Here is a 12,440-nt window from a genome sequence, read left to right on the forward strand (position 1 = left end):
AGAATTTTATTTATTTAGTCAATTTTTAAACTGTGCCCTACACTACAAAGCCTCAGGGTGCAGTCACATAAAAATACTACCGTTTAAAACATTTTAAGAAACATAAAAATAGCTGTGCCATAAAGTCAGGCTGCCAACAACACTGCTAGACTCTATGGATAACTCAAGCAGTCCTTAAGTTGTCCATGTGAGGAACATGGGTTGTGCTTCTCCAGGTGAAGTAAAGAGCTGAGGGGAGGCTATGTTCCAGATGGGGTGTTCACAATAACCGCATTCACCAGATAACTGCCCAACTCTCTATTTCACTCCAACTATTCACTCTGCCTAAAGTGTCCTAGATCTGGAGGTTCCAAGGCTTCCTTAGCTCAGCCATCTTGGGGAACATCATAGTCAACAACTACTCCCTTCCAGTTCTTTGAAGGGAAAGGGTATAGAGGAACTTATTCCTTCCTTATTTGCCCCCTAACTGAAGAGAAGTAGTCCCCAGCTGGTTACAGATTGAGGGAGTAGCTTTTTATTCTGAATAGGGTGAGACCTCTTTGATTCAAAAGTGTTCCCTCCTGTGGCATAATTGAGAGGGCAGTGCCTCTGGAGTCAAAAGACCCGGGTTCAAAACACATCCGATGCTTGGTTACTTGTGTGACCCTGGACCAGTCAGTTAACCTCTCTGAGCCTCAGTTTCCTCATCTGTAAAATAATGACGTTGAACTAGAAGGCCCTGGAGTTCCCTTTCAGTTCTAAATCGATGATCCTTGGAAAAGGGACGGTGCATCCGGTGACCTACAGAGTTGTCAGAGTTCAGAATGAAGGTCACATATATTACCCAACATTTAGGGGAGAAGCTGAGGAGAGGCTTTGCATTTCAGAGCTAGAAGCATGTGACTTCACTGACCAATGGAGATAGGCAAAACTTTAAGACCTAGAGTTTCTTTAGTTTTTCTCCTGACCTTGCCCTCTTTTCTTGTGGTCGACCAGGAAAGCGGCAGCTCCTTGGTTCTGTGGCATTTAAAGCTCTTCATAACCTGCCCCCTTCCTAACTTTGGAATCTTCTTACCCTTTAGATTCCTTTCCAACCAGCTACACTGAACTACTGGCAGTTCCTCACACACAACACTCCATCCCCTCCTCTACGTCTCTGTATCTGCTACCCCTCAGAAACCCTCCCTTCTTCCTCTTAATTTTCTTGAATTTTTTTAAGACTCAATTGCAATTCTACTTTCTTCAGGAATTTTTTTCCTAGTCCCTCAAGCTGCTAATGGCTTCCCCCTCAAATTACTTAGATCTATTCAGTGTATATCTTATATGTATGTACACATTGTCTGATCCATTAGAATGTATGCTCCCTACAGGTAAGGATGATTTTTTGCCTTTCTTTGTATCCTCGGTTTCTGGAATATGGTATGCACTTCATAAATGCCAATGGATTTGATTTGATTGATATGGGTCTTTTGTCTCCTTCTTTGTATTTGTATTTTAAATTGTGTTATACCCATGAATATGTTTTATCTTTTCTATTAGATTAGAAGATCCTTGAGGGAAGGAATGATGACATATTCATCTTTGTTATTATCCACAGAACCTTGCACATAGTTGTTTTTCATTAGATGTTTGTTGAATTGAATGGTACCCAATGTTCTATAGTTTTCTCATTAGCTAGAGCTACTAGCTTACTCCCCTGAGAGAATAAACCATATAGGATGGGAGAGAAGGGGAGACATATGGCAAAAGCAAGCCTTGGCTGGCTGGCTCTGGGCAATCAAAGCAGGAGGCTGAAAGATGACTTTTGTCCCTGACTGAGGCAAGGTCAGAGATCCCAGGATTTCCTAATAGAGTATGCACTCTCTTGGTAGACATGTTTTCTAGACCTAATAGTTATTTTAATAGGTTCTTCTGCTCTAACATGGTAACAGCTCTAACTCTTGGAGAAAGCAGTCACAGTTGCCTATAATACATTTGATTGGTTATAGCATTATACAGTGCTCTTTATAAGGATACTTCTTACACAAGTGTTTTCTAATCACCCATTTATGGAATGCATTGGCATGAAGAAAATTTTGATTAGTTTGCAATTCTTAGTAGCAAATGTCCTTACTTCTTAAATCTTAGTAACGTAAAAAACTTCTCCTCCCTATATCTGCTCTTCTCATCCCTAGATCCTTCCTTCTCCCCTACTCCTGGTCCCAGCCCATTGAGAACCCTCTAAGCTGAAGTTATAGAGGATCAGAATGGCACATGGTATAAAATATAGATATTTTACCTGTCTACAGAAAATTTTGTGTTAGGAAGCACGATTCTACCTTACTGTACTAATCTATCAGCTTATTTGACTGCGGGATGAGAAATCTCCTGAGCTGATAAGGACCAGAAACATAATATACTGCTGCAACATCCTTCTCAAAGGTACAACATGGGGGCAAACACATGAATGAATAAATATTGGTAAAACCTGAAAATCTCCATATTTCAGATGCCAAAAAACCCTTTGGATTTGGGTCACCTATTCTTCCTGATTACATGGAGGTCCAAAGATACTGTTTATGCTAAGAGGCTGCCAAAAGAGAAAGCAAAACAGTCATTTTCCCTATTACTTTCATTTCAGAACACAGTGTGCTGGATGCAAAAGCCAAGAAAATTCAGGCTAACAAAAACCAACTCCCTCTCCATACAAAAGAGACAATGCTTGTGATCGATGTCCTTATTACACGTGAAAAGAGTTGAAAATGGTGACAGCTGAAATGCCTCCACCTGATGTCATTCTGCCCAAGCTGGACATTCAAATGTATAACCAGCAATCTTCCTGGAATATAAAATCTCTAAGTAAGCCTCTCAACTTGTCTTTGTGAAGCCCATTTTTAAATGGCTTCAAATTCCTCCCAGGTTTTCTTGATGGATTGTTTGCTAGTTTAGTGTATTTGTAGTTGCTATCTGCAGTTTGGTGAGTGGGGACAGAGAGGGTGGGGAGAAGGTGGAAAATTGTATCTAGTAGGAACTTGGAAATGCCATTGAAAAAGTGGAATATATGATATTTAATACCAAAATCTTTAATTTGACATTCAACTTTCCAAATCGTTGTTATTTTTCACGACACATACATAACATCTTGCCACCACACTGATAACACAAGTACAACTAGACATACTGGGTCATCTCCCTGGGAGACTGAGTGGAGGGTCTTTTGTAGTAATCTAGCAGAAATTCTGGTAGTGTCAAAGTGCAGGAAAAGAATAGCACAAAACCCATCCAGTTTCCTAAACTCTCCATTGCTGATCAGGTAATGATGGAGGGTAATGGCCTTGCCTGGTGTGCAAACATTTATTTTTTTCAAGGCTGAGACCAAGGTTAAAAGAAAGATCCCTACGCTTCTATGGGATTCAATTTCCAGAAGGTTTTCGTAAAACTAAAAAATAATGCAAATCCAGCTTTATGGAATCCTTGGTCACAGATCCAGTCCTTTACTTCCATCAGGATGGGGTGCAAGAGTCATGGGTAGATGTCACATGTAAAAACCACTTGCATGTTTCAATTGTAGCTTTTGGAATTGTTTTATATTCTGGTTGTAACTGTCTAATGCCCTCACAACCATTTAGCTGTGTAAGCTCACAAAGTTCCCCTCAACATTCCCATATATGTATGATCTTATCAAGGTGGGTATATTGGCTGTGGGTGCAATATTGTGCCCTCATGGAGACTTTAGACGTCTTTGATAACTTTTGTTAATGATTCATTATTGAATAAGCAGGACCAGCAGAACTGTCCCTGGAAAGTCACTCTCAGGACTGTAGGGTCTTGGAAGTCTAATGCTTAGAGGCACTAAAGCAGGAAGTTGTTCCATGAAACACTATGTACTTAGTTCACAATAGTACACAACAATCATAGCAGCTCCAAGCCTACAGGGCAAAGCAATTCTTATAATTCTTGGAGACTTTCAGAAGTTGGAGGACACTTACTATAAGCCACGGTTTTGCTAGCTCAGGTCAAACGAAGCCAATAATATATATTTATAGAGCACCTACTATATGCTGGGTACTGTGGGGGACAGAAAAGTAAATACTCCCTCAAGGGACTTACAGTCTAAGGGAGGAAACAAACATAAATGTGAAATAAGACAATAATACAAGAGAAAAATAATGTAACAGGGAAGTACATGATGATTCAACAAAGAAGTGGTACAGATAATGTCACAAAAGACACAGAAAATTATTATAGCTAAACTTATGATGCTCATTTAACCACTAATTATGATGTGGAAACAGCTCAACTCAGATTTTTTTTTCTTTCAGTTTTCCTTTTAATTGGCCAACATTTCTCTAAATTGTTCCAGCAAGTGCAGTTCACTGAGATTGCCACTGGAAACTAATTCCCATTTAGAGAGGGAAAGAGAGGGAAGTCAGGTCTTCCAGAGAAGCTAGTCATTTTCTCTAGGGCTGCTCTTACCTTGGACAGGTGCTAAGGGCTCATAAACCACTCGATAACCCTGTAGGACACCATTTGCTGCTACTGGCTCTCCCCAAGAAATGTTAAGAGTAGTAGAAGTTATTTCTGAGAATGCCAGGAAACTGGGAGCACCAGGTGCTGAAAGAAAGTTAAGCAAAATGACTTTTATGGATGATAGTTTATATATGTACATACATAAGATAGATACAAACCAAATCTACATCTACATATACATATATGCCCCTGAAAATTAAGAATGTTTTTACCACCCAGTAAAATTCTAAATATCATAAGATGAAAAATAGGATTTATTGATCACAATAGTCCTTCCTATGATCAATCAGAAACACAAAACCTTTAAAGAGGAGCAAAGAGAAAATGACAGTGTTAAAACACAAAAGAGTTTGAGAGAAAATGACAAAAGCATAAAAATGAATAATAGATAGAAAGAGAATATGAAATTTCCAAGAGAGCTTCATTTCCTAGAGACTGAGAATTTCTGAGAATTTCATTTCTACCATTCCAGGTGGGGGTGGGGGTGGAGAAAAGAGCACTGCTTAAGCATTAGTGATGGATGAACAGCAAACAGTTAAGTGATTTAGGTCTTGTGGTTTGTATGCTCACCCTGATCCCTCCTCACTTGCAGTGGGGTTGAAAATCTCAAGACAACAAAGGGACTCAGCACTAACTCCCAATACTCCCTAGTTTCCACTCGATCAGAAATATCACAAGAACAAATGGGCCTGTCTCCTGCCATATTAGAGTGTTTCCACTTCTGTCCAGAGAGATAGAAAGAAAATAAGGGAACCATTTCCATGTTTCAGGGATTTCTGAACTTGTGGTAGATGGGATGGGGGCAGTCCTCTCAACCCCCAAAAGAGAAGTGGTAAGAGGGATAGGTGAAAGTCCTGAGCAAAATGAAATAGTAGGTTTTGTCTTTAAGTTCTCACCCATCACATTTTTTTTTTCTTCTCTGAGTCCTTCCTTTTCCCCCTGGTGCCTGGTATGTTCACGCTTCCCCAAAGCCACCACTGTAGCACTCCCAAAAGGCATTTCGTCTGCTAGGGTCCAAACTATCCTTCATTTTCTTCATCTCCTACTACCTAAAGTCAGACTCACTGCTTAATGTTGTAGGGGGGGAGTTAGAAAGAAATTCATCTGATCATCTAACCAAAGTAATTCTCATTTAAGTGTGAATGACTGATTTCTAGGAGATAATTACATTTTGAAAGGAAAGCTCTAAGTCCTCTGATGCATTGTCCAGATGATGTTTTTCTGAGGAAGGAGGTAGGTTTCACAGAACATTAGACTTGGAAAGTGCCTCTGGTATCAAATCAAACTGTACCTAAATGAAGAATCCCCCTGCCCCCTGCAATATCACCAACAAATGATTCCCACCCTTTCCTGGAGGAATTCTATTTAAAGGGAAGCCACTCCCTCCAAAAGAAGTCCATTCCACTTCTAGATTGCCCTAACTAATGTCATGATTTCTTTCTATCAGGCCTCCATCAGGCTCTTTGTAGTTGTCACCATGGTGTTGCTCTCAAATGGAACAAGCCAAATCCTTTTTCCAAATGAGAACTCTTCATATACTTTAAGTTAGCATGCCATCCCCAAGTCGTCTCTTCTACCTGACCTTAGCAGGATCTCAAGGCTCTTTGAGGTCCTCATTGCCAACTTCTGGATACTTATTAAATCCCTCCTCAAAAGTGGCCTCCAGATCACTGATTTTGATAGACTTAGCTTTTCTCAGCAATGCAAGGATCTAAGACAACTCCAAAAGATTCATGATGGAAAATGCTGTCCACATCTAGAGAAAGAACTTTGGAATTTGAATGCAGATGGAAGCATAGCATTTGCTCTCTTTTCCTTTTGTTGTTTTGTTTTTTCTTTCTCATGCTTCCAATTCTTCTTTACATCATGATTAATGTGAAAATATGTGTAATATGAATGTATATGTAGAGCCTATATCAGATTGTATGCTGTCTTAGGGAGGGGGAGGAAAAGAAAGGGGAGAAAAGTTGAAACTCAAAATCTTATAAAGGTAAATGTTGAAAACTAAAAATAAATAATTTTTTTAAAAAAGTGGCCTCCAGATGTGGTCTGACCAGGTTGGGGTACAACAGGAATACTGCCTCCCTGGTTTGAGATGTTACCTCTTTTGGCTGCCATATCACACTGCTGACTCACAGAGATTGCAAACCACTGCCAGATGAACAGTCATCATTAGCTTCTTTTATTTTTCAAAATTCTGATCATGCTTTTTCCACAAAATGTCTTGTTAGTTCCTAATTTTTTTGAAGTTTTAAGTGAGATATGCCAAAGGTTTACCATAGCATGCCAATATTGCCATGGAGTTTTCCTGGCAAAGATACTGGAGTGGTTTGCCATTTCCTTCTCCAGTGGATTAAGGCAAACAGAGGTTAAGTGACTCACCCAGAGTCACACAACTAGTACATGTCTAATGTTACAGCATATTTAAACTCAGGTCTACCTGACTTCAGGCACAGTGTTCTATCCACTGAGTCACCTAGCTTCCTTTTTTAGGTACATTAGGGTATACCTAATACACTTGTACATCAGGTACAAGACAAGGTAGAGTCTTATAGCTAAAGTCATTGTTATTCAGAAGCTGAGAGGTCATCTTGGAAGAAGGGAAAAGGAGTTGCCCAAACCAATAGTCAATAAAAAGAGGAAAATTAGGATTATTGGGTCAGAAGCAAGCACAGAACAATGTAAAGTTGAAGGTCAGGGATGCCTACTAAAAGAGCCCTCAAAGGCAGTTGATACAGACAGTGTCCTTACAGGTCTTTAAAGGGAGCCATTGAGGCCAGGTTCTGGCATCTTACTAAAGAGTAACTCAATACTCTCAAATTGTTAATGTGGCAGATATGAAAATGAGTGCTAGTTTCAGTGCCTACGGCCTAAAAGAAAACAGGGTACGCTTAGGGAATTGTGAACTAGGCCTAACCAAACACATGTACCTTTCCTCCCATTTTGTAGTCCCCTTTTGTAGTTTGGAAAGAAATGTAAATTGTCCTGGAACTGAATTTTTAATGTAGACAGTCTTACTGGGGAAATTGTGGGAAGGAAAGGGAATGAAGAAGAGAAATAAGAATGGTATTAGGAAACAAGGGTGGGAGGATGGGTTAGAATAGCATACGTGCTACAGATCAAATAGCATTTTTGTCAACTTTGAGGGATGTGGGATTCAGGTTTCCCCAGAAACGGTTAAAGGGGGTTGGGACAGTTAGATCAAGATATCTGAACATAGTCTGAGAGAGAGAGAGAGAGAGGGAGAGAGAGAGAGAGAGAAAGAGAGAGAGAGAGAGAGAAACTGACTCTAATGTTAATCTGATGTTAAGTCATTCAAGGGAAGTGGTGAGCCACAATGGTTACCTTGAACTAATGGAAACACATGCCTTTGTCTGGGAACTGGCTATAATATGACTTCTCAAGAGCCAGAAAATGAGGTAAATGGAAGTTAGTCAGAAAGAAATTGATGGTCCAAACATAAAAATTGAAATGAAAATATAACAGAGTTAGAGGAGCTAGGTTTCCTACGTGATTGAGAGGAAATAGATAGTTCTTAAACATCTGGAAAAACAGATTATTTCTTAAACACCTAGAAGATTCACTCTGAGAGATCAGGTAAGAATACAGGACCAGGCTGAGTCAGAACATAAATAACACAATTGTCAAACAGGAATACACTACCTATTGTCATTAATTGATTTGATGAAAATGCCTCCCACTTTTAGGCAGAGGTAGGGGTTGGGTGGGGCATGGGGGGAGACTAAGGATATAGAGTGTTATATACACTGTCAGACATTAATATTGGGTCAGTTTGTTTTGCTTAACTGTTTCCCTTAATTACAGGAAAGCTCATTAATTGAGGATAGAATATATTCAGAAATGACTATGGTGTAAAAGGGAAAGACATTAATAAAAAACCTTTTTTAAAAAAGGAAAAAAATATACATTATAGAGAGGCAATTAGTTCCACAGGAATAATGTTAGAAATGAATGCCTTGAAACAAAATTCCCCAATACATTTCTAAATCAAAATTATGAAAAGGAGAGTAGTGAGACAATGTTACAGCATAGCTTGGTTATAATGTATTAGGTATGTTATTGGGAAATAGCATTGGTCAAGGTATTTATATTAATAGTTTTCTTTTGTTGCATGCTTCATTAGAGAACTGTGAGGTACAGGCTAAGTTCTTACCCAAGCATTCTTCCTCTGTCTAACCTGCTTCTCAAGGTTGCCAAGTAATATTTACAGGTTCACAGTACCTGTCCAAAGCTATATGAACATACCTAAAAACCCACCCCACAAATTCACACAAAGATGATATAGGATCATCCTCTCCAAATGTTCTATCCAAGCTTCTCAAGAAGGAATATGCCCTCCTACCAGCTTGCTGTGTTCTCCCCTGTCTGGGTTCGCTCTTGGGCCCATCTCCAGCTGCATTGAAGGCAGATATGCTGACCAGGTATTTGGTGTGACTAGTCAGGTTTTTCAGCTTGACCATTGTCTCTGGGAGAAAAAGGACCTTCATGTTTTCAGTTTCATTCCGACTGTCTGCCTCCCAGTAATATATCTGTTAGGAAAAGAAAGAATGGGTAAAAGAGAGTTTGAAGAGAAGGCTGAACTAATCTGCCTCTCACTTCATAGTAAAAGGGGATATACTTTATATATTTCCCTCTCATCTCCTCCACCAGACCTATGATTTCATTAGCATAAAATACTCCTGAGAAGGAAATTCCTCATACTATTGCAGATCAACATATGCTCTACATGTTGTATATGGCCTTAGGAAGTTACCTGGGGTTGTACAGCCCTCATATGTCAGAGACAGAACTAGAACCAAGGTCTTCCTAACTCTGAAGCTTTACACTGCTTTATAACAGTGAGGTACAGGAATATGGACTAGACCTGTGATTTCACTGCAAAGGGAACTCACTGGTAAAGTGAAATGTCCAGGGTCACCCAGAAGTATGTGACAGAGGTGGGATTTGAATCCAGGTTTTCCTGGCTCCTGGCCTGGCACATTAGTAGACACTGAATTGTTGAACATATGTGACCAGATCTTGCTGTAAGAACTACTGATTCCCAAATAAAAATGATCCAGAAATAAATAAAAGGCTATTCTATTGAGAATTCTCAGCACTTGAGATGCTCCCTGGTCTGGATGTCTCCCCGAAGGAACTCTGCCACACATGATCAAGTAGGGCTGTTTGTGTCAGGACTTGAGGATCACATGGCCATAAAACAGGCAGGAACACTCATGAGAAAACATGTTACCCACCTCCTAATAGCAGGATGTTGGACTCAGAGTGCAGATTGAGGCAAATATTTTTTTTTGGATATCACTAATGTGGGAATTTGTTTTGCTTGATTTTATATTTGTTACAAGGACTTTTTTTTTCCTTTTTTTTTCCATTGGGGTTGTATGGGGAGGGGAGGTATGGAGGTGTGGTGTAGGAAAGGTAGATTTTCATTAATTGTAAGAAAAACTAAGTTAAAAATCTGGGAAGATGTAAATGAATTGATGCAGAATTAAGTGACTATAACTAGAATAATGATAACACTATAAAGACAAACAAATTTAAGACTCAAGAACACTGATTGATGCAATAACCAACCATGATTCCAGAGGACCTATGATGAACCATGCTACCCTCCTCTTAACAGGTGATAGACTTGGGTCTATCTCGGGACTGAGACATATATTCTGGGTCTGCCTAATCGTATACATACTTGTTACGAGAGGTTTGTTTTTCTTCTTTTCTGGAATGGGGGAAGGTGGAAGAGAAAAGGGATTTTGAATTTAAAAGTTAAATTTTTAAAAGGCAGTAAGGCTACTACTGAGTTCCTGCAACTTGTTATTGGCATTAATGCCCATAGAACCAAAGGGAATTATTTATTTACATTTCTAAATAATTTAGAATTTGAGATTTTCTTAATTTAAAGGGCAAGGCATTTCATCCTCAGGGGTTAATTTTTTGATGGGAGATGTGCATTTACTTAGATTAACAAGATTGTTATATTTTAGCTAAAAAGACCTGGCTTAAAAAGAGATTGCTGTTTCTTATATAATTAAATGCTCTTTATCATTAATTTCTTCCATGATCTTTTCCAGAGAAAGGGACTAGCTCTGCCCAGCATCCAAACACGTAAGTGGTGGACGGACCTTTTGGATTTCTTTTGAACTGTCTTTTAACTCTTGCCTGAATCTTCTAATCTTGGGTAAAACATCTAGCCTCTCTCTCAGCTTTGTCTTTTATTAAAGGTTATCTCCATTTCAATTACCCTTCTCAAAACAATTGAGACCAAAATAGCATGGAGGAAGAACCAGAGCTCAAGTACTAATGTGGGAAAAATTCCAGTCTTTCCCCTGTATACCACTGCCTCTTTACAGCCTTCATTTGATCATGATCAACCAAACACCCAAGGAAGGAAGTTCAGAGAGGATACTGCCACAACTGGTGCAATGGTACTCCATAGACTCTATTGGCTAGAAAATGTTCACTCTTAGCCAATTCTAACTGGGATATTTGAAGGCAAGGCCAATCCCAAACTTCACCTTGGCTTCATGAATTCAAACTCAAGCCAGATTATCAAAGCAGCTACCCACATACTAAAGAAAACTGCCAAGCAGGAATATCAGAATGTTCCTATTGGGTTAGCTTTTTCTTGCTTAGCATATAGACATGTCGGGCGAGAGGGCAAGGCAGAAGCATCCATTGTCAAACTAGGATTCCTTATTTCTACCCTGTGCCTTGCAGTCTAGAGCTTTCTCAGTGACCTGACCAAATGGGGTGCCTTTGTAGTGTAAGGCTCTCTAACTCAAGATCAATATTCAGGTTCAATGTCTTTCTCATTAAGGAAATTAGAAGCATATTTTGCACATACATAAATAGCACCTTTCCTCCAAACACAAAGCTCAAAGTACTTTGTTGTACATTACCTCATTAATCATCTTAACAGCTCTGTGATGGAGGAAGGTATTAATTTTCATAAAACACCTACGAAAATCATTTTAAATGGACATTTAATTGGCCCAATATTCATTAGGGTAGGCTAGCTCACAGATTCTTGTGGCTGATACAATAGGTCTCCAATGAACCAGAAGAGGATATTAATTCTAGAACTGGAGAATTTGTCTATTTCTTTCTTTTTTCTCTTCCTACAGAAAATGCCTGGGCATTTGTTTCCTGAAGTCAAAATCTTGACACTTTCATTAGAGCCAGAATAGTTGATCTAGAGGAATCGTGTACTCTCAGTCTTAAAATGTGGAATAACTTTATTAGTTCTTTCTACTATCTGAATTAGCTAATAAAAATAATTAACAATAACAATAATAGTTAGCATTCATGTAACATTTTAAGGTTTGCAATGCACTTTAGAAATGCTATCTCATTAGACCCTCACAATGACCTTAGGAGGCAACTGAGGCAGAAAGAAATTAAGTGACTTGTCCAGAGTCACACAGCTAGTTAGTAAGTGTCTAAGGCCAGATTTGAACTCTGGTTTTCCTGACTCCATGTTCAGCAAATACTCCAGTTTGTTTGGTTTGTATGGTGAGTGGGGAGGGACTTCTCTCTTTTACTCCAATTAGGCAGTATCTAGTAAATGCCAAATTAAAGAACTTTAAGGCCAGCCCTATTCCAACCCTCTCATTTTACAAATGAAGCTCAGGGACACAAAGTAACTTGTTCAAGATCACAAAGTTTGTTAGCAGAACACCTGGAATGAGAACTCAGGTGTCCACTCCTCCACATATCCATGCCCCCTTCTCTAGCACCCTCAGTGAAGCCCCTTGATGATCCTCCCAAGGGGAGCAGCATCAACGGTTCTCTATCCCATCCCATGGGCATTTGAGATAGTAGTGCCTTAGGTTTTCTTTGGGCAATTGCTTCCTTGCCATGGGACTATCCTGGGGAAGCAATACATGTTATCTGGATCTATTATTCTATTCTAATTTGGGGGTAACCTAGAA

General features: G+C 39.3%; 1 protein-coding gene across 2 annotated transcripts in view; it reads right to left on the reverse strand.

The window, feature by feature from the left end:
* Positions 1–12,440, reverse strand: part of SDK1 (sidekick cell adhesion molecule 1) — a 1,168,267-nt gene that overhangs the window by 55,547 nt on the left and 1,100,280 nt on the right. For both annotated transcript variants that reach the window (XM_036741470.1, XM_036741469.1), the window contains 2 exons: positions 8,852–9,038; positions 4,435–4,572 (listed from right to left, as the gene is read on the reverse strand). In XM_036741470.1, coding sequence (XP_036597365.1) covers positions 4,435–4,572; positions 8,852–9,038 — 325 coding nt within the window. The remainder of the gene's footprint in view (positions 1–4,434; positions 4,573–8,851; positions 9,039–12,440) is intronic.

This window comes from Trichosurus vulpecula, chromosome 1, assembly GCF_011100635.1.
Source record: "Trichosurus vulpecula isolate mTriVul1 chromosome 1, mTriVul1.pri, whole genome shotgun sequence".
Taxonomy (NCBI): domain Eukaryota; kingdom Metazoa; phylum Chordata; class Mammalia; order Diprotodontia; family Phalangeridae; genus Trichosurus; species Trichosurus vulpecula.